The 21,684-nt window shown below is 47.5% G+C and overlaps 8 protein-coding genes across 8 annotated transcripts; 4 read left to right on the forward strand and 4 right to left on the reverse strand.

Moving 5' to 3' along the window:
* Window positions 1–3,085: 3,085 nt before the first annotated feature.
* On the forward strand, window positions 3,086–3,664 carry EsH8_VI_000710 (NADH dehydrogenase 1 beta subcomplex subunit 9; the record flags this gene model as incomplete). The annotated part of the gene is made up of 5 exons (XM_083271963.1): window positions 3,086–3,108; window positions 3,179–3,311; window positions 3,398–3,476; window positions 3,544–3,585; window positions 3,642–3,664. The coding sequence occupies 5 exons, from the start codon at window positions 3,086–3,088 to the stop codon at window positions 3,662–3,664; spliced, it is 300 nt and encodes a 99-aa protein (XP_083127137.1).
* An 834-nt stretch (window positions 3,665–4,498) lies between these two features.
* On the reverse strand, window positions 4,499–5,048 carry EsH8_VI_000711 (histone-fold-containing protein; the record flags this gene model as incomplete). Its single annotated transcript, XM_083271964.1, has 3 exons — window positions 4,499–4,554; window positions 4,607–4,899; window positions 4,993–5,048. 3 exons carry the CDS (start codon window positions 5,046–5,048, stop codon window positions 4,499–4,501), a joined length of 405 nt encoding a protein of 134 aa, XP_083127138.1.
* A 2,436-nt stretch (window positions 5,049–7,484) lies between these two features.
* EsH8_VI_000712 (histone-fold-containing protein) lies at window positions 7,485–8,122 on the forward strand (the record flags this gene model as incomplete). The annotated part of the gene is made up of 4 exons (XM_083271965.1): window positions 7,485–7,647; window positions 7,763–7,834; window positions 7,890–7,977; window positions 8,032–8,122. 4 exons carry the CDS (start codon window positions 7,485–7,487, stop codon window positions 8,120–8,122), a joined length of 414 nt encoding a protein of 137 aa, XP_083127139.1.
* Window positions 8,123–8,485: 363 nt separating this feature from the next.
* EsH8_VI_000713 (uncharacterized protein) lies at window positions 8,486–10,675 on the reverse strand (the record flags this gene model as incomplete). The annotated part of the gene is made up of 3 exons (XM_083271966.1): window positions 8,486–8,942; window positions 9,010–10,486; window positions 10,555–10,675. 3 exons carry the CDS (start codon window positions 10,673–10,675, stop codon window positions 8,486–8,488), a joined length of 2,055 nt encoding a protein of 684 aa, XP_083127140.1.
* Window positions 10,676–11,651: 976 nt separating this feature from the next.
* EsH8_VI_000714 (cysteine protease ATG4) lies at window positions 11,652–13,196 on the forward strand (the record flags this gene model as incomplete). The annotated part of the gene is made up of 4 exons (XM_083271967.1): window positions 11,652–12,222; window positions 12,298–12,466; window positions 12,532–12,759; window positions 12,809–13,196. The coding sequence occupies 4 exons, from the start codon at window positions 11,652–11,654 to the stop codon at window positions 13,194–13,196; spliced, it is 1,356 nt and encodes a 451-aa protein (XP_083127141.1).
* Window positions 13,197–13,519: 323 nt separating this feature from the next.
* EsH8_VI_000715 (uncharacterized protein) lies at window positions 13,520–15,252 on the reverse strand (the record flags this gene model as incomplete). Its single annotated transcript, XM_083271968.1, has 3 exons — window positions 13,520–13,645; window positions 13,704–15,081; window positions 15,143–15,252. 3 exons carry the CDS (start codon window positions 15,250–15,252, stop codon window positions 13,520–13,522), a joined length of 1,614 nt encoding a protein of 537 aa, XP_083127142.1.
* A 2,224-nt stretch (window positions 15,253–17,476) lies between these two features.
* On the forward strand, window positions 17,477–19,289 carry EsH8_VI_000716 (SPX domain-containing protein; the record flags this gene model as incomplete). Its single annotated transcript, XM_083271969.1, has 5 exons — window positions 17,477–17,519; window positions 17,684–17,851; window positions 17,946–18,695; window positions 18,767–19,066; window positions 19,147–19,289. 5 exons carry the CDS (start codon window positions 17,477–17,479, stop codon window positions 19,287–19,289), a joined length of 1,404 nt encoding a protein of 467 aa, XP_083127143.1.
* A 228-nt stretch (window positions 19,290–19,517) lies between these two features.
* EsH8_VI_000717 (pyridoxal phosphate-dependent transferase) lies at window positions 19,518–21,472 on the reverse strand (the record flags this gene model as incomplete). Its single annotated transcript, XM_083271970.1, has 3 exons — window positions 19,518–21,171; window positions 21,255–21,349; window positions 21,425–21,472. The coding sequence occupies 3 exons, from the start codon at window positions 21,470–21,472 to the stop codon at window positions 19,518–19,520; spliced, it is 1,797 nt and encodes a 598-aa protein (XP_083127144.1).
* Window positions 21,473–21,684: the final 212 nt, after the last annotated feature.

A 21,684-nucleotide genomic window follows, 5' to 3' on the forward strand; every position in this document is an offset into this window, starting at 1 on the left:
CCTTATAAGCCCTCTTGTAATCGCTAACTATATTAAGAATAATATATAAGAAATCTAAAAAGAAGTCTTTAGCTATACCTATAGTTAAGCTTAAAGACTCTCTAGACCTTAAGAGGGCTTCTTTTACTATATATCTCTACTATATCTACTAGATCCTTAAGAATAGCTTTAGATCTTATATTACCTATATTACTATATATAAGTCTAAGCTTTTATAAGCTCTTATAAGCTTTTATATTATAGCTAACTTTTCTAAATAGAGACTTTATTTATCTTTTATATTAAGCGTTATAACTACTATATCAGCTAGTTATATAATTATCTTTTAGTAAGTTCTCCTACTACCTTTTAAAGACTCTTAAGCCCTTTTAACCCCTTATAGATACTAGATTAATACTATACTACCGTCTTTTAGCTAATAATAAAAGTATATATAGTTTACTATAATATATAGCTTACTAAGTATATATAACTTACTCTATATATTATATATATTATTATAAAATAAAAATTAATATTACTATAATATTTAGCATAATTAAAGATAAAAATAAAAAAGTCTTAATAATAAAGCTAAACTAGCTAGCTATCTCTTTATAGGCTTTAGTAAATAACTTTTTATTATATAACCTAATATAAAATTTTAAATTACTATTATTTAATATTATATTATATATATTCTAATAGTATTATAGTATATTAATATATAAACTAAACTAAATAATATTATTACTAAATATAATTACTATTTTAATACTATATATATAAGTATCTAGAAATTAGAATATTAAACTTCTTTTTATTTTCTATATATTTACTTTTATTTGTTTTTAAAATACTTATAAAATTAAATAATATAGAAATAACGTTATTAATAATATATAATAACTAATATTTATTATATTTTATAACTATTAGTTATTTAAATAATATAATTTATAATATAAATCTTATAATATAAGTAAAGTCTTAATTATTAAATATATAAATAGTATTAACTATAATAATAATATATTAGCCTTTCTTAATAATTATATTTAATATATAATAAAAATATCTTTACTATATTAGCTTTAATAATATAAAGTTATATTTTATATACTATTATTTAACTTTTCTTAATACTTAAATTTTAATTTATATAGAGTTTTCTTTTGTTTATAATTATTTATACTATAGTTTAAACTTTATTTTCCTATTAAGTATAAGCTTTTTTTATATTTTTATATAATAATAGTAAAGTATAAATATATTAGCTCTCTTTAATATTATTAATAGTATAAATATAATAGTATAAAGAAAATATATTAAATAATAATATTTACTTTTTATATATATTATATATAAGTATTTTATTTAAATAACCTAATTTATTATTTTTATAGTTAAAATATTTAGTATATAATTTATAGTATAATATTTTTTTTATAATATAGTTTATATTATATTTAGTAGTAGTTAATATTCTAGCTCTTTATAAGTAGTTTAATATAGTTTACCCTTTATAAAAGTAAACTATAATATATATTACTTTATAATATAATATCTCTAGTTTATAATAAATCTTAATAGTTTAATTTAGTTAGAAATAGTTAATAATATAAAATAGCTACTACTTTAGACCTTACTTTAACTATTACTATATATATAAAAGTAAAGCTAAAATAGTAGATTAATATAATACTAATAAAAGCTTTAAACGCCACCCTAATAGTAATAGCTTTATTAAACCTACTATTAAGGTTGTTAAACCTTATAATATAAGTTATACTAAAGGTATAATTAATATATTAGAAAGTACTTTTATCTAAAGTAATCTAAAACCTTAAGAAAAAGCTTAATATAAATAGGTATATATAAAAGCCTAATTTCTATAAGCCTAATTTCTATAAGCCTACCTATCAACCTGTTTTTTATTATCTAAAAAACTAATAATCTTATTCTTTATAATATTATTAAGAAGTACTTTCTTTAACCTATAAGGTCTACTATAGCCTAAAGATTACTATATTTTATATACTATCTATAGAGATCTACTATAAATAAGTGTAGTTATTAAACATCTTAGCCTTTAGGCTATTAATAAAGAAATATTATTTCTTAAGCTTTTAAGTAATCTAAAGCTTAATATAGCTATCTTTAGCTTTAAACTCCTAGCTAAAGATAATAATAGGAAAATAAAGAAGATAATTACAGCTTATATTTCTAAGCTTATAGATATACTTAATAATCTTAATAGCTTTAATAAAGCTAGTGACTTTAAGTACTTTAAGGATGTTATAGATGCTGCCGCCTAGGCTATTAAGGAGATAGATGCTATAAAGTTAGTTTTCTTATAAGTCTGCTTAGAGAGTAGTAGGTTGCACTAAACTATACTGTAATACATTAAGGTCTTTTGCTAAGTAGGAGAGAAAGTAGTAGAATTAGATTAGCATGAGGTTAATTCTAAACGGCTGAATTTATCTCGAAAGTAGATAGTTGATAAAGGTGTACTTAATAACTAAGGTATAAGAGTTATATAGCTAAATAGCTGTTAGATGACATAGTGGCAAGTTAAGATGAAAATCTTTATAAACAACACTTCTATAGATATTATATCTAGGCTATAGGCCCTTTTATATTATATAATATTATACTTATTATATAATTATATAAGTTTAGTTTAAAAACGTTAATAAATAAATATAAATTATAGATAAAAACTAAGCTTTAATAAGAATAATATACATAATAGTATAGATATTTATTTATTCTATTAACGTACTGCTTTAAAATACAATATTATGTTGTTAATTCATAGCGTTGCTACTGTGTAAGCTGTATAAACAATGACAGAATCAATGGGTTGTAGTTGGAATGCGGCTCAAATGTATTGCCTCAGGCCGTCATGCCAATACCCACTATTCTGGCTTCATTCCTCGCTGCACGCGCACCTTAACATCATCTCTTGCATCACCACTATCCATGTGCCATTGATAGTTGTCACTTCGTCCTATGCCTACAATTCATCGCGGGCGACTCTGTACTACTTCCCACTGGAGCTTCAACCGATCTAAAACCACTTAGTCGACAGCGCATCCACACCATGTCGACCCGTCAAGCGGCATTGTGAGCTCCCGCATCCACCACCAACGATCGACCCCCGAAAGAGCCGTCGAGCTGACAATTGTCATGACAGGTCGCTTTATCGACGGTCGCTGAAGCTGGCCCTTGATTGGGCTGTTCACCGCCATCTCTGGAGAGGCCAAGCTCTGTATATCCGGTCATTGTTCGAGGCGAACAGAAATGTGACGGATTCCCGACAGAAAAGAGTGAGCCAAGCTCCCAAATACCCCTTTCGACTCTGTGCACAATTACAAACCAGATGGGGCAAACTGACAAACCATCAATCAACTAGGAGCTTTTGGTCCAGACAGAGAAGTTGTTGGCAAAGTGGAAACACCCAGAGCCCTACGTGCACCCAACAGCCCCTGGCGGTTCGTAATACCCATATCTAAAGTTTCCTACCAAAGTCGAGCGGTGTACTAACTTTTGGAAACACAGGTTCCAAGTACGAGCGCAACCTTCCGGCACCCATTCTCGACCGTGAGTTCTTCGACGCCAGGATCGCAACAGTATCTATACGCTAACACAGTAACCAGCGCCGCCTCCATTGAAGTTTTAAGCGAAGAAAGTTGGAAACGGGATGGCTTGGAGTGTAAATATCGATAGCGTTGTGCATGACAAGAAGCCGCTGCCATTACCTATGTTCTTTTAAGTTCGCGACCTGAAAGTGAGCCATGCTATCTGGGGAAATTTGGAATGGGCTTGGCGGACGAACTTCAAGAGGTCTGGTTAGCTCGATGTTTGGCATGTTATCATTGGCCTAACTGTACGCGAATCACACCTGATTCTGGAGGGCAGCCAGCCTTGATTCTCTATCTCGAATGTATTGATTCTGCTATGGAGATACATTGGTGTCAGTCACTAGATGTCCGCGAATGGAGCTAGTGGTGGCTAATTACGTCGAGTACAAACCATTTAACCAAATCACGCGAGGTAGACTCAGGCAGGCAATCAGATAGGAACCAGATGCCGGGACTATGAACCTTGTGAATGTGTTTGATGCACCACTCAACCGCAGTAGTAAAACTGCTGCGGAAAACGCAACCGTCATTGTCACATGCGAATTGTTTCCACGATCTGTACACTACATACTGCGTACGAGACGAAACCCATCAAATCCACACTAAATACTATTAACTGCGGACATGGATTCTTATTTCACAAATAGTACCAAATAAGGTCGAAGTAAAACAAAGTCAAAACGCTGTGGCATAATCGCGCAGAAATGATCTTCAAAAGGTATTCTCATTCGTAACCACAGCTTCCGCTGCCGTGGTATTATTGTACAACCCAAACGTGAAAATCAACCGTGAAACCTGAACCGTGACCCCGATGTCATGACAACCCAAAGCAGCCGACCAGCACGAAAGAAACCCAAACCCGAGACACCCATTTACAGCTCTTGGCTCAGGTTCTTGCCAGTCTTGCCAGTCTTCTTGGGCAACAGGTCTACAAGCCTAATTAGCACTACATTTTAATACAAACACAGTATGAAACTTACTCTGGTGAATGTTAGGCAGAACACCACCCTGGGCGATGGTGACGTGACCCAGAAGCTTGTTCAACTCCTCATCGTTGCGGATGGCGAGCTGGAGATGACGGGGGATGATACGGGTCTTCTTGTTGTCGCGAGCGGCGTTGCCAGCCAACTCAAGAATTTCAGCAGCCAGGTACTCGAGAACGGCGGCGAGATAGACAGGGGCACCAGCACCGACACGCTGGGCGTAGTTGCCCTTGCGCAGCAGACGGTGAACACGACCGACGGGGAAAGCGAGACCGGCCTTGGAGGAACGGCTGAGAAAACAGTCGAGTCAGCCAAGTTCGATCGAATGCACAAAGCGGGAAAACGCGATCACTGATGCGTGAGCGCAAAGAGGAGAAGCTTACGATTGCGCGTTCTTGGAACCGCTGGCCTTGCCGCCGGACTTGCCGCCTCCAGTCATTGTGAATGTGAGATTTTCGGTTGAAAAGGTGGGAAAGGTTGGTTAATGTGCGTGAGACGCGAGAAAAGCGACTGGGCTGGATGCTGGCTGTGGGTTGCGGATGGAAAGTGAGATGAAGATGGAAGAGAGTGAAGATGGTGGGGAGTCAAGAAGTTAAGTAGTTTTCGCGTCGGAGGAGCTCGATCACGGATCACCAGCGCGCGATTTAACGCTAAGCCGAAATCAGAAATTCCATGTTGTTGTGCATCTTTTCTGGGGCCCACGGCAGGAGGTACGTACCTTATCGCTCCCGCATGGTGGAGGAGCCTTGTGCCTGGAAGTGGTGCTGGGTGGCTAAAGGAAATAAAACCCCGGGGGTCCCGCCGTTGCCCTCCACCCCACGTCTAGGACACGTCCCTTCTCTGACTGCCTCTTTTATTTTATTCCAATCCTTTTCGAATAATCTAACTGGCCAGGAAAAGAAGGCACCTCGCCAGTGGTTCTGACGATGCCGTCTTCTCCCCCGCCTCTTTTCCTTTTCGCTTTTTGTTTCTCTTGCATCTTTGGAACAAACACAACACAAATCAGGCAACACAATCAGCTAAGTATTTTCGATATTGACACTGACGCGGTCCCTACCTCCTTTTTATTATTATTAGATTGTATTGACATCACCATTGCTTATGAATCGTCTTCATACGTCGACCTCTTGCTGCCAAACTATTCATTTCACCAGACTCCCCATCTCATTAGGCTATGTTGAAGTTAGGAGGCTTTCACGCCAGTGATTTCAAACCTTTTCCTCTTCCGGCTCACCCATCTGCGTCTATGATATCGACCGGCTGTGGTCTATCTACTGCATGGAGATTGACCTTGGAGGATCCGCCGAAAGGCTCTTACCCGGTCTAGAAGGCTCTCATGTACGTGATGCAGACACATTGAAATACGTGTAAGCGGACCCAGCTACCTGGGTCTTACATGGCCCATCTTACTGCTCCATCCTGTGTTGGATCCGGAAGAATCAGATACAGTTCGGTCAGAGGCCTCATAAAGCGACCCCTGCGTGACTGTGGTGGCAATGTGTCAATTGAATTCAGCCTTGCGGCGGCAGTGGAGTGGTTAGGAGAACCCACCAAATTGCCTTCCGCCGTGGTTTCGTCTCTGGACAGCGCGTCGCGATCTAGATTTCCGCTCTCTGCTCCACGTTCAATGCCGCACGTTGCCTTGGCCTGTATGTATCTGCTACTAGGGGTAGATCGCAGAGACTGAGCTACCCAGACATGTGGGTGGGAGCCGTGCGGGCCCAGTCTAACCCTGCCCAGTCCGGCGTCGCGTTGGACGCGTCGAGCATGGCAGAGGGGAGTAGAGCGGAAGCGGAAGAAGACCCGTTCTACTTCCCTGGCATGCAGTGGTTTATGATCGTCGTTTGCGCTCCATCTTTGCAGGAAGCAGTGCAATGCAGCAAACCGAAAGGTCGTTCAGCGTTGCAGGTCAAGCGCATACCAGACCTGGCTACAACAACCTCGCTGCCTTGCACTAGAACATTCGGGTTGACATTTATTGATAACTGCGACCACCCCTTCACTATGATGCACGGCGATAGGTCATAAAATGGTACATGGTGAAGGCTCGATAATCTGCCACATGATGCGAGACAACATGCTGGTAGCGATGGTCCTAATAAATTCAGAGTGCTTCCAACCAACCAGAACTCGTTGGATTGAGTTCGTTGCACCAAACGAAATGCACTGGTTTGCGGTACGAGAGTAAGTCAGAGGTAGAATGAGAGGCATGGGTGCTAGAGATGACGCGCTCGCGTCAGCTTCCACCTCCTTATCGCGTTATCTATGAGATACGTATCTAGTTGGTACACGGGGCTTCCATTTCCCTCCCCGGAAATTTCCTGATTGGGTCTGTCGATTGCAGTCTTTTTTTGGTCGTTGACCACTGCTCAGTGAGCAACTGGTGGGTTCTTTTGCAAGTAAAAAGCTGGTTGGCTCGCAATGCTGCACTGTCATTGGTGGTTGCTTCTGCTTCGTACTACGCGAGGAAAAAAAAATACTTGATGCACGTATTTTTTTCATAGCGCGAACGCGTGTATACCCCAGTCCGGCAGCCGCTCTTGTGGTCTCCACTTCACCGTTCTGAGCCTGAGCCTTGCTGTTTCCCTTTCTGCAAGGCAAGACCACCCCCCGGACCAGACTGCCCACTGCCCACTGCACCACTGACCACCCACCCCTCCCCAAAATCACTCTGGCCTCGCATCAAATCAGTAACGCCGCTAGTGCCCGTCGCGTCCAGCTACAAAAACCCAGCCCACCCCCCATTCTTCTTCTTGCAACAACAACTCTTCCACTTTCCATCCATCAGCTCAAGTCACGGTCGTCAAACTCATCTCAACCCAGCTCAACGCATACCCAATCTTCTACTTTCTCACCTTCAAACCAAACCGCAAAAATGCCCCCTAAGGCCGCCGACAAGAAGCCCGCCTCCAAGGCCCCCTCCACTGCCTCCAAGGCTCCCGAGAAGAAGGATGCCGGCAAGAAGACTGCCGCCACTGGCGACAAGAAGAAGCGCACCAAGACGCGCAAGGAGACCTACTCCTCTTACATTTACAAGGGTGAGTCTCACATGATTTCCTCCCAGTCTGGGTACAGCGCGTCGCGAACATTTATGGCGTCGCGTGTCCCCGGTCCCTGCATTCGCGAACAAGATTGCTAACCTTGCACGCTTAGTCCTGAAGCAGGTCCACCCCGACACTGGTATCTCCAACCGTGCCATGTCCATCCTCAACTCCTTCGTCAATGGTAAGCACCGGCACCCATAGCTTCAATATCGCGCTTTCTCTAACATGCCCACCAGATATCTTCGAGCGCGTCGCCTCTGAGGCCTCTAAGCTTGCTGCGTACAACAAGAAGTCCACCATCTCTTCCCGTGAGATCCAGACCTCGTATGTCAACCCGCTGATTCCACGCACATAATGTACACAACTGACACACAGCAGTGTTCGCCTTATCCTGCCCGGTGAATTGGCCAAGCACGCCGTTTCGGAAGGCACCAAGGCCGTCACCAAGTACTCTTCTTCCACGAAATAAGGGGTGCTTGTGCTGCTTTTCTTTTCGGGCATTGGATTTTACTTGGCATTTGGGTGTCATGATGAGACCTGCCAAGGTTACCAATATCCTTGGAGTCTCTTAATGCGTTACGGATGGTTTGCTTTTTTGGGGGCAATGTCTTCACGGTCAAACGGGGTTCGCGGGCTGTACAATACACCTTGAGAATAGGGTTTTCGGACGAATGAATTCGTGCACATGAACACAAACACTGGTTTCCACATCGTCTTGCGCGCTTGTTTTGAGATCCAGTATATACTCAATCTACAGGCGCATCCGGCTTCAGCACCTGACACCCCCATCTCCCCGCACACCAGGCGACATGCGGGCATGGGGCCTCGAGTGTTATCCAAGGCCTGCCTTGCTACGTTTAACGACATGGGCGACTGGTTGCAGTATGCCCTTGTTATTGAGTGCGCCAAGAGCGGTACCGCTGCTCCAGCCCATCTTCTCAAGCATTGTACGTCCCTTGTTATCCTGGCTTAGTTCTGGCGCGGAGCCACCAACAACCTCGCCATCTCGATAAAGAACACCCGCATGCCCGCCGCCACCCCCGCGGCGTATTGACTGCCGCTGGACTGCAGCCCGCAGCGCCGTGTCGTTACGAGGGAAGTATTTCCGCCCAACCCTGGCAATAGCCATGTCAAATGTTTCCTCTGCGAATTTAGTTGTTCGAAAGCTGCGATGAAGCATGGGTCGCCGTTGATCACCCGACCCCGTCGACTTCGATTTGATGTTGAACTTGCTGGCTAGCTCGTGAATAATTTTGCGGGCGTGATTATCCATGGGAGGTAACGTCAGACTACAAAATTGCGTCAGTTCATGGAAGCTAGCGAAAACGAATTGGGACCATATTTGGCATAACTCACCTGGGCTGCGAGCCCAGAAGGAACTTCTTCAGCTCTTCGGCGATCTGGTCCAGTCCCATGCCTTGTGGGTACTTGACTCTTAGATCTTCTGGGTTCGCGTGTTTCCCAAGCAGCCCTTGTTGTCGCAAAGCCTGTCGTTCTCTTTTCCTCTCGGCCTTCTTCAAACGGTCATTCTTCCATGCCGCCTGCATCCTGCCTTCCAGCTCCGAATCCGAAATATCAAATATGGGGGCTTTGCCTTTAGCCTTCTTGCGTTTCAGCACCGGGCGGTTCCAATCCATGAAGTCGAAGTCATCGATTTCGTTGGCAAATCGATCTGCCGCCGATGCAAAGACGTCATCCTCAATATCCTCTTGCTCACTTGTCTCTGATTGCAGTGAGGCATCTTCGGCAAGAGATTGCTCAAGGGAGCCTAGGTAAGAGGCATCCGTCTCGAGAACTCCTAAAAGTGCTTCATCAACCTGTGCCGCCTTGGTTCTCTTCGCGTGCTTGTGCGCGCTTTGCCGAGGCCCCTCATCATTGCCTTTGAACATGTCTTCCGTCTCAGCAATCGTGTCGTCGGGCCCACTCGTACTGCCCGTTGCAGACTTTGGCTCGTCTATGGCGGTGATAGTCTGGAACGACTCTTCAACACTCTCAGACTCACTGAGGGAGCCGCCAATATCCCGACGAGAATATGCCTGGGCAGGGATCAAACCTTCGTCATCGCCGTGTTCCCGCATATTAGCGATGTAGTCCGCGATCAAGTCGTCCTCTTCCTGGCGATTTTGGGGTTTGGTGTCTCGACGAGAATGCCGCTTCAAACCTGGGCCGCCGTTTCCAGAAGGACCCGCGAGACTCTTTCCCTTAAAACCAACCGTCTTCTCGACCATTTTAATTTCTGAATGAATCCCACCCAAATTGAAAGGCTTTGGTTTGTCGTGGTCTTTGGGGGGATTGTTACGACCTCTGAAAAGAATGATTTCCTCACTGGAATCGGATGCGACAGGTGATGGAGAGCGTGCGAAAGTTTGCGTTGAGAGTGTATCACGCCAATGCCTGTCTCCTATGACATCGAGGAAGAAAGGTAGCGTTGTGGGTGCCTCCTGCATTGGAGGAGTCTCGGCGCCTGTGAAATTGTCTTCTCTGTGAGAAGCCTTAACCTCCATGGCTTCATCTTCATATAGTGGAGCTTCAGTCACACTCAAAGCATTGTCGGCCGATGTAACACAATGTATGCACGCGTCATCGTACATGGAAGTGGTAGGCTCATCGATCAATCTGTCGTCGCCTTGGTTGTTCGAGGGTGTAGGAACGACATCAGGCACTGCTTCGGGCTGATTTCCCGACTCCTTATGCAAAATGCTTTCCAGTTGTTTGAGTGGCTCGGTGGATCCTGTACTCACGAAGCTGACAGGCCGATGGCGTAGTCTCGAATCACTACTCCAGGGCGACGAGCGGTGCGCTGTACTTCGAGCCTCATCCTGCAAAGTGAATCCTGTTAAGCATCCGGTTAATTGAAACTCTCGACTAGAGAAGAACCTTCCTGGGCCTGCGTTAACTGACCGGTTGATCCAGTGCCGACTGCAATACTGGGACCAGGTCGGTCTATACCACGGGTTGATCGCAGATGATGAACACTGCGCGATGGCGCTCGCGCACCACCTCTTTTCCCACCTCGTGGCATCCCCCACCCACGCAATGAATAGGGGGGAAAAGGGTGTTGTGGCGCTGCGTAGTGATTTCCGCCTTTTCAATAAAAAACAGTGTTGAGTCAGATCGTGGTGAAAATCCCAACTACCTCATGGTAAGGTAGTTAGTCTGGCTGGGATGTAGGGTAGAAACAGAAAAAATCAGATGCTTCCCCTCCGCAATAGATTCTACTGCAGGGCCAAGTAGCTCCAGGTAAGTACGGATACCGTAAGCTTTGTCACATTGTAATTGCATGTTCCACTCAATAGCAAGCGGGGCTTTTGACGCACCTCTTATCGATAAGAACACATTAATGGCCAGTTGGCTGAGCTGCAGTGGAGCGAAGTACCTGAGGTAGCATAGTAGTTGCCGATCAAAAGAGGACCTATGTCCTGGGGCTTCCCTAACAGACTAAAGCACTTCTATCAGCGTTGCAGTGTTAGGGGGGGCATAACATTTGGTCCGTGGCTGAGACTCGTCCTCATGGTCAACCTCGGTGACAACACTGAACCACGAGCCCCGCCATGCTTGGCCGATGCGTCACAGGGACAGCCCGCCTGTTATCGGTTACCAAAGGAACTTAGGCGTTTCCCCTTCACCTTAAGGTTCCCTCTTTCCTTACCTCAGCTTGCCTGCCTACCCCCGGCCTTCTCGTCACGTACCTTGATCCAACACCACGGCCCTTGTTGCTCTTTCTTGCAGCTAGCCATCTTGCATTCAAACGACTGCCTGCTTGTTACCACGCGGTTACAACGCGGTTACAACGCGACGCAATCTGGGCCCCTAATTTGACACCAGGACTGACTTTTCCTTCATCTTCTAGCTTGTAAAGGAGCCAACCATACTATTAAGGGCGCCACCAACGATTGTATCCTCGTCTTCTCCTCGCCCGCACCCACGCCTCCAGCAGTAACGGACTCGCAAACGCCGGACTGCCCATCTTCAGGACCTTGCATCTTGGCTCTACCTTGATGAAATCCGCTATGGCTGCGGTAGATATCGGTCGATACCGTCGCATCGTTCAGATGTTCTGGGACCCTGAACCCACCAACGACTACCAGATCGATCTTCCGGTTTGGTGCCTTGGGCGCTCGTACACACTCAACACCAAAACCGTCAAGGACAAAGACGAGCGGGGCCAAACTCCTCCTCCGACCGACACTGCAGAAGCAGAACCGAAAGTTGGCAAAACATCAACCGCGACCTCGGCCAAAGGCCCCGAAACCCCACCAGATTCCATATCAAGCAGCTTCTCATCTTCACTCGCCTACGATGACGATTATTCCGGTCAAGATGGAGGGTGGCCATCTGCTTTCCTGGACGACTTCGAATCCAAGTTCTGGATGACGTACCGGTCCGAATTTCAACCAATAGCGAAGTCTACGGACCCTAGAGCATCGTCGGCGTTGTCTTTCTCGATGCGCATTAAGAGCCAGTTGGTGGACCAAAATGGCTTTTCGTCTGACAGTGGTTGGGGTTGTATGATTCGATCAGGCCAGAGTCTATTGGCAAATGCGATGGCCGTCATTAATCTGGGGCGCGGTACGTCTCCCTGACCTTCCCACGGACTGTGGTGTAGGTGCCGTTTCTCTTCTTCAATGTTAAATGTTGTAATAGATTGGCGCCGAGGCGAAAGCCCAGAAGAAGAGCGGAAACTTTTATCCCTGTTTGCGGACGATCCGAGAGCCCCATATTCCATTCATGAGTTTGTCCAACATGGGGCTACCGCCTGCGGCAAATATCCTGGGGAGTGGTTTGGCCCTTCTGCAACTGCTCGATGTATCCAGTAAGCCTAAACACGCTCGGTTTGGTGTCGTTGGACCCGGCATGACTACTAACATGGAATCGCAGGGCTTTAGCCAACGCTCAAGAGCAGCAGCCCTTAAGAGTGTACTCCACCGGAGATGGTCCAGATGTCTACGAGGACAACTTCCTGAAGATCGCCAAACCCGATGGTTCTGAATTCCACCCGACTCTTATTTTGGTTAGTACTAGGTTAGGAATCGACAAGATTACCCCGGTCTATTGGGAGGCTCTCATAGCCGCTCTTCAAATGCCACAGTCAGTGGGCATCGCAGGGTAGGTATGTTCACTCGGGCTAGCATTCATTTGCTAATTTTTCATGTAGTGGCCGGCCTTCCTCTTCGCATTACTTCATAGGTGCGCAGGGGTCTTACCTATTCTACCTTGATCCGCACCATACCAGACCTGCGCTTTCCTTCCATGAGGATCTTTCTCGTTACACTGAAGCGGATGTTGAAACCGTGCATACCCGTCGTTTGCGCCGGCTACACGTAAGGGAAATGGACCCTAGCATGCTGATTGGTTTCTTGATCCGGGATGATGACGACTGGGCCGAATGGAGGCGGAATGTCAAGCATGTACAGGGAAAGGCTGTGATACATGTTGCTGAACATGATCCGGTGTCAAGAGGCGGCGGAGGCGAAAGAGACAGCGCCATCGATGAAGTTGAAACCCTCAGCGATGATGATGGCGATACCATACTAAACGCTTGACGCCTCCACTACATGATATCATGAAACTAATAGGCGCTGTGAAATGGGTTTGTTTCGGCGTTGGGAATGCAACGAGGCAAATCAATCAACGCGTAACTACTCCCTTTAGTGCAGTTGGGCATATGCTATCTATTGGGCCTGGAATTGGCACGGTCATGGGCGTACAGGATGATCAGTTCAAGATCAAGGCAAGGCAATAACTGGTGGGCGAATTCTTGAATATTTGTTTATCATTGTTTCGGGTGGTTCTGACTTTGCCCTGCGCTACTGGGACAACCGCAATAGGAAGAGGGGAGGGCATGGTCTTACAGATAAACAGTAATCTAGCGCTTCTTCTTTTTACCACCTCCAGCGGGGGTTGACGTAGGCGCTGCGTGATCAAGATCCCTGATATGCGTGAAGAGCTTCGTCTTGGAAGGAAACGATTCCTTGCAGACCCCACACGTGTGCTAGTGAACCTGTGTCAGTAACCATGTTTCAGAATGAATGAACCATGCAAGGACTTACTGTCCCGGAATGGGCCTCTTCGCCCGCCTGTCGTGCTGCTTTCTTTTCGCGCTTGGCCTTAGCCTTGCCCATTTTCTTGGGCTGCGGCCAGTGATCATTGTTGTCGTCTAGCGACAAACCTTTCAAGCTGGATGATGCCTTGTCAACATCGCCTTTTGGAGTATCCTCTTGGCTTGTTTCGACGATGAAAGTCTCATCAGCGAACAGTCTCTTCTCGATGTCGACGCGGGAGGCGTATTCATCGTCTCCCAAAGACTCAGACGAGGTATCAGAAAGGTTGGTTTCTTTAACATCAGGTACAGACTCCGTCATATCGCCAGTGTCTTCCTTGGTAACGTGTGGCTCGGCTGCTTGCTGAGTTTCCTCCACCAGCCCAGCATTTTCGGGTACAGCAGCAGTCTCATGAAGGCTTAAATGAATATCCTCATTCCTCATCTGGCGCCTTAATTGCTGGACGGCTTTGATGTGTTTCTTACTCCTCTCATGTGCTTCAAACGACTTCTCACTCTTGAAAGTCTTGTTGCACACGACACATTCGATCTCTTCAACCTCAGACTCCTCCTCCTCGCTTTCGGAAAAGTGCCCTCCAGGATCCCCGTCATCCCTTGCTTGAGCCCATTCGGGAACAAATGCCTCGGAAAGCCTCTCTTTGTTAGCAGCGCGAGAGCGTGCAGCTTGAGCAGCTGCGGCACTGCGCAGGGATTCCTGGCGCTCTGCAGCAGTTTGCGTGTTTGGCAGGTACCGAGGGTCGCGTTTGCGCACAAAGGTGACGAGGAACTTTACGGCGTCGTTGAAGTCCCTAATTGCCTCGTCGCGCACTTTTTTGTTTTCCTTCTCCATCAGGCGCCTCACACGACGGTCTGGCGCATCTGAAAGCCGGTATTTGTCCTTCCAGGCAAAGGTCTTGCGAGTTGAGAAGCTTGCCCAGGCGCTGTAGAAGGGTTTTGCAACGGCTTCATAGCTGTCCGTAGAGGAGCCAAATGTAGGGTGGTCTGGAATATCCCCCGGCGCATACTCGCCTGCGGCGATCTCTTCGTCCGAAAGATGGTCGAATGTCGCCTTCGCAATACCAAAGAAGCCCGATGGCTCATCTGTAAAAGGAACGGTGGGGTTGAAGCGACGAATCAAAGAGAAAATGTCTTCGGTGGATGTGAGTTTGATGTTGTTGTACTCAGGGCTACGGACGTCCGAATCGTCAGGATCGGCACCCCGCAGGATGGCTTCGCGATGTGAATCGTACCAGGCCCTCTCCTGGGGGTCGGACAACACTTCATATGCAGCCTGGACTTCGGCAAAGCGGCGAGTTGCATTCTGGATGTCGTTCAGATTTCTGTCTGGGTGAAGCTCAAGGGCGCGTCTTCTGTAGGCTTTCTTGATCCTGTAGATACAGAAGGGATTAGAGAATGGCGATTGATGTTGACGGCAGAATAATCACATACTCTTCATCAGTGGCATCGCGCTCGACGGCGAGAAGCTCGTAGTAACATGTCTTTGTTTGCTGGGAGGGGCCATCGCCCTGATCTCGACCAGAAGATTGCTGAGCACCCATGGCAAGTTACGGGCACTAGGGAGATCACAGAAGCTGTTCACTTCTCCACTTGCCGTGTGTGAAATAATCCGTTTACACAGCACGAGAGTTATTGCCAAATGTGCACACGGGGAGGAAATCGGGGGGCCAAGTCCACGATGCCTAGCTGAGTGCAGAGACGGCAAATGAGATCGACTCCGAGGCGAGACGAAAGTCCGCCGGCTCCAAACGAAGTTGCGATATCTTGGCAACCCACTGTGATAGGGTGGAAGGGAAGATATTGGTTGAAGCAGTATGGTGAGATATTGTGCGATGGGGAGATGGTGATGATCGACTGGAGCCGTCGAGGGAGATGGTGGAAGGTTGAAAGTCGGTACCTGTAACTACGATAGGGTCCTTGGAGATATATCTTGTGGAATGCTGCTTGTCGGTGGCTCCCTCAACTACGCCGGTGACTCAGAAGTTCGAGTCGGGTATCCGTTATGCGAGATAGTCCTTTGCAGAGCATAAACACCCAAAGTCGATCTCTTGCCGACGACGTCTCTTGTAGCTTTTTTTTTTGTCTTACGATAAAATAAAATAAAATAAAATAAAACCCATATGATTCAGTGCCCCTCCATTTGTCACAGCCCCGCGACCCCTCATTCCCCCTGGGCTAGATAAGATAAGTGACGGGGAACGAGTGAATCATGCCCACTAGGTACTACCACTCTTTCAGGCCCACCTAATGCAAGCTAGCTGAAGAAAGCTGATGATTTGCGCTCAACCTGTCTTCTAAGAAAGGATAGAGGGAGGTAGCTTAGACCTGCGGTTATAGGGATAACACCGCCGCAAGCAGTTTTCGGCCTGTCTGGAAAAGCTTTCGGCGAGTGTCAACACGCTGTTTGCTACTTGTGGAATGCCCATAGCGGTGATGCAGCGACGCTGCAAGTCCCGTAGACCCTAATTAACTGTTTGCTTTCCGGCCAGACGAACCCGGAGTCTTGGTCCGGTCAGTCCCTCACAAGACTTAACTGAAGTTGGGAATGCCCTCCTGTCACACAGCACCAATCTCGAAGCACCAAGATAGATGTTGGCGACTGGATTAATCGTGCGGGAAATATCCGTACCCGCGCAGAATTTGGAATTATGTCAGCTACGACAGGGCACGCTGTTAAACCTTGGCGTAAGTACCTGGTGCCATATCCGTGCCTTTGGAGATGAGATACTCTGCAAACCGGTAGCATCTTCGAGGCAGTTTACTATATGACTCAAATGTGACTCGAATATGCACCGAGCACTTCCCAAAGCAATATTGGGCTGGTAGGGCTGTATGCAGTTGCATGTAGTCAAGTTGCATAGGTCGTCGTCCCTGACTGCGGTACCGTTTCTTGGATTGATACGTATCCACGTCCCAAGAATCACAGAGGATGGAGCGCTGGGATTTTCCTCCGTTGGCCCGCCCTAGCCGACCCTATCCCATTGTACCCACAATGGACGAGGCGAGGTACATATATTACTCTCTACCAGTTAGATACTGTAGCACGATGTTGACATTATTGCCCGGCATAATTCGATGCATCATCGCCAACGAATGTGTCATTCTTACCTATGTATGCACGGGATTCTGTCCCTAGCTTTTTAGCGCGGCTTGGGCTCTGTCCAATGTGTAGTGTAAGTACGTCGAGGTAGGTAAATTGGCCTGGCTTGGTCTGGCCTGGACCGGACTACACTGTATTGGTCCCAACTCGGACGCGGCCTTTGCTGGTATGACTTGAAAGAATTGCAGTGGCTACTTACTTGTTTACCCGCGTGCCAGCCGAGTATCTTACCTACCTGCCTTGAGTAAGGTGCGGTCCGGTCCAGTCAGTGCCTAAGGATAGACAGGGAAACCGAAGGCAACGACGGGATGCACCTTCCGGCCATTGCTGTGCAGGTAGGTGGTGGTGCGTTCATGTACGTCCCTGTCCCTGCTTGTCCTTGCCCTTGTCCTCAGCAGCCCGGTCCAGTCCAGCCGCACCCATTGAAGAAAACAAATTTGGTTACGTACTGTATCCGTCCCGTGCCTGTATTTTTTTTTTATATAGTGCAACCTCGCTGCTTGCCCTCTGCCGTCTGTCCCTCTACATGTCCCCCCTTCGACGGCGTACCCTGAACCCTGGGCTATCCTTCTCCTCCTGTCTCGTCCACCCGGAAAGGAAGCCATGTCTTCCGTCTTCGCCAAGACACTCGTCCCAAAATCGTTACACTGGTGATCTGATGAGCCATGAAGTTTGCCCATGATTTCAAGGAGACGCTGAGGCGTGAAGGTAAGTCCTTTGCATAACCCACGGCCGATCAACAATGGCCGCATCATCCCATGTCCATTCCTTTCCTGCTCCTATCCCCTGCCCGTTCCTCTCATTTCGGACTCCATCCTTCGCGGGTTGAAGTTCAACATTGAGCATCACTGACTGCGAAATTGGCCTTTCAGACTTTCCGCCCCACTGGATCGATCTTGCCGTTCCATATGGTCAACTGAAAAAGGTCCTAAAGCGTGTCGCCCGCGAACTGAACGATTTGGGACTCGATCCCGAAACTTTGCGCCAACTTCTCGACCCGGCCGCTGATTCGCCACTGGCCGCCAAATACCGCCTCAATGGTAAACTATATGCCCCCTCCCGCACAACATCTTTGAGTCGGCGCCACCTTCATCAGGAGCAAACCACTGACACTCACTTTTTGTCATAATTTAGCTGCCGGGAACTCAAAATTGCTGAGACCCAAGTTGACCGTCTTGGTACACATGCGTGATGGTAACGCTGTAGATGCATCTTTGGCACCTGCATCCCGCGCTCTCATTGAACGCATTGCCGCTTTGCAGTCTCCCAACCCCGACCAACTCGTGTCAGCCGCATCTCTTAATGAGAAGACCTCCTCGCCTATTTCCTCTGCTGAGTCTCTTGCCGCCGCCGAGATTGAATTATCCGACACACAGCACCCTGACCAGGACCAATACCAGGGACGAGGTCAGGTGGTGCCAGAAGTGCATTATGAGCGCATTGAGGTTCCCCTCGTCTTTGATAGCGAGTTCTTTGACATCTTGCAGAGCGATGTCAACAATCTCGATGCGCTTCAAGCCAAGGAGGAAAGAGCCATGGTGGCAGAAATTGTCGCGTTGCGCCAGGATGTTTCCCATTTGACCAAACCCAGCCGCCTTTCAAAGAGTGACCTCGCAAGGTGGCGCGCTATTTTTGAGCTGTACCTTGATGCTCAGGTCTTCTTTTCCACCCACGAACAGGACCACGGGTCGCGCAACAGCCAGACTGCCGCAAAACAACTTCAGTGGTTCCAAGAAGAGATCACGAAACGCAACCTGGTCAAGTCTTTCAAGATTGCCGAGAGCCGCGAGGCCCTTGTCCGATTTCTTCGGTTAAACGCTGTTCTTTTGAAAAACTTGCAGTTTCAAGAAATCAACCAAGTCGCCATCTACAAGATTTTGAAGAGTGAGTCTCGCCCGTTCCTCTATCTCCGTCGCTGCAACAGTTTGTCGTATAATAGAGCTGACTATCATCAGAATTCGACAAGCGGACATGCCTGGGGGTTTCAAAATCTTTTCCAGTTCAGGTTCACTCTGACAAGCTGCTGGCCGGCTCTGTGGCCAAGGATATATGCGCTCAAATGTCCACCGACCTGGTATCTGTTGTACCCCAAATTAGTGACTACCTGTGTCCTATCTGCTTTGCTATCGCCTACCGGCCCGTCCGACTGGCCTGCCAGCATATCTTCTGCATACGATGCATCGTTAAGATCCAGCGTCGAAATGAGAAGCATTGCCCCTTGTGCAGGGCTGACACCGTTATGAAGGCCTCCGCAGGTGAGTAAAAATACTTTGCTCTGAAGCACACAAACGTTGGGTACCAAGAGTCTGGTTTTCTGACATATGATCACATGTAGACAATTTGGATATCCAGCTGGAGAGGTACATGCGCAAATACTTCCCCAAGGAGTCCAAGGAGAAGCAACGAGCCAACGAGATTGAAAGGGGTATTGAGGACTACGGTCCCGAGTATGTGCACTCCGAATGCTTGGTCATGTAACCGCATTGCAAGGAGGCGCTGTGATATTTTGTTTGTGCCTATAGATTCCCTAAAGATACCCTTGACAGTTGTAACACGAGCACCCGGTGATCATCACGAGACTCCAATCCCTTTCGTCGGTGAGCGTTATTTTGCTTTTGTTCAACAACTGCGTGATGTTTATCCAGTTTGCCGCCATTTCATCTGCCTGCCTATCTGGTGGGGTTGGTACAATATGTTTCACGACTTTTAGGTCTCACTTTGTTTCTCGGCCGCTTGAAGGGCATCCGTGAAAACTTTTCGCAACTCGTCCGTCTCTTCGAGGCCAACACTGACCCGAATGAGATCTGGATCGACACCCAGTCCGGCAGCCCAGTCAAGCTCCTGATAATGTGCTAGGAGCACGTAGGGCGATGTCAAAGTAAAGTTCGTACCCAAACTAGGGCCCTTGGCCGTGTTGATGGCGTCAAAGAAGGTGACAGCATGCACCTTCTCATGGAACGTAACAGAGAGAAGGCCGCCGTAGCCACCGCCAGGGAGTTTGCAGAGGTCGTAATTGGGCCTTGTCGGGTTAACCTTGGGGTAAAAGACACGTTTGACCAACGGGTGAGACGAGAGTATGTCGCAAATGGTCTCGGAGTTCGTGTTGATACGCTCGATGCGTGATGCAAAGTCGCGGCTGTTCCGCTCCATGAAGACAACGTCTTCGGGCCAGTACGTATCCTCCAGGTCCTCGGCCCAAGCACTCTTGAACGCTTGATAATACTTACCGCTGGGGTTCAGTATGGCGCTGCCGCCCATAACATTACAGTCTCCCGAGAAGATCTTGGTCAGACTGCTCACGACGATGTCGGCGTACTGCAACACATCAACATTGATGAAGCTCCCAATCGTCTCGTCAACGACGACACCAAAGTCGTACTTATCCGCCAGGCTGCGAATGCGCGCCAGGTTGGGACACGTCAGGAGAGGGTTACCAGGAAACTCGCAGAACAGACCCAAGAAGCGCTCGCCATTTTCCAGTCGCTTTTCAAGGTCGTCCAGGTCCTCCTCCGAGGCGTGACCGTAGAACAGACATCCAGGACCAAACTTTTGCAGGATTTTAAGCGTGTCGACGTAAGGGAAGCCAAAGTTGACAGATTTGAGGTCGCCTCGAGCGCGTAACATGGCCCGGTGCGCGTTGTAGATGGCGTTCATACCGCAAGGGAACAGATAGACGTCGCTCTCTTGCAGGTCTTTCTGGCCTCTCGAATTTTCCGCCATAGGAGGCAGGGAGCTGATGCTCGCCTCCATGTCGGCGGCCATGGCACCCGCAATCCTTCGCTTGATCGCTGACCTGGCACGTTCGACGAGAGAGAGGTCAAGGTTGCGGCCGAAGCGCTCTTCTAGGAAGCGCAAACTCTCCTGGGTCTCGAAGGCACTCTGAGGGTTCGCCTTGGCCGCGGGATGGTTGGCCGTCTTGGTATCATCGATGGAAGACGGGCGATGGTATCTCTTGGGACCCCTGCATGCCTTTCCTACGGGAGACTGAGGCCTCTCGACGGGAGCGAGGAGGCCCTCTCTCAACAAGCCGTGGCAGAATTCGGCCCGTCGGCTCGAGACCCCGTCTCCGGTGTGTTGCCAGTACTGCTTGGCGACGGGGAAGCACTCCGCAGCATATACAACGGCAGAGACAGTCGGCGACAGCGAGCGCAGGAGCGGCGAGACATCTTTGGAGGTGTCCAATCCAAAATCAACCACGCACGCATCAGAGGTGATGGAGGCATCTGCGTGTTTCTTTACAAATGCCAGACATCGCCTGGCAGAGCGAGGGGTAGGAAACAGCATAGTCTTCTGTCCTGGCCGAGCATATTGGGACGCCAAGTCCTCGGCAAGGGCTAGAATGCTCCTATGAATGAAGAACCTGCGCAGAATATGAGTACGCATATAGTGACAGTGTGAATTGGGCATGGCATCGGTAGAGTCATTTTGACAAGGACAACTCACCTGGGGTATCCGGTTGTCATCTTGTTCACGACCCATGATTCGCCTTCCTCGTAGCCCACATTCGCCTTCCATGTTGGCAGATGAACGCTCACTGCCTGCTCATATTGTTAGTCACGGCGTCATACATAAACCTTGATTAGGCTTGATTTATCCGAGGATACGATGCATACATGAGCAGTATCTGCCGGAATGGACTGTCCTAGTTCCAAAGTGGACATTTTACAGCAGTTTTTGTACGTCTACCTGGAGAGCAATGGCTTGTTAGAACGCGACGGTGCGCGGCAATGATTCAATATGTGGTTAAGTTGGTTGGCATCTCACCAAGGCAATCGAGTGGTTTTATCTCCTTGTTCGGGTTACCCGCAAATATTGACTGCCAATGTGAAATGAGTCAAGGTTGACGGACTGTGTCAAGCCAAGCAAGCGGGCG

Source organism: Colletotrichum jinshuiense, chromosome 6 (assembly GCF_051148585.1).
Source record: "Colletotrichum jinshuiense chromosome 6, complete sequence".
Taxonomy (NCBI): domain Eukaryota; kingdom Fungi; phylum Ascomycota; class Sordariomycetes; order Glomerellales; family Glomerellaceae; genus Colletotrichum; species Colletotrichum jinshuiense.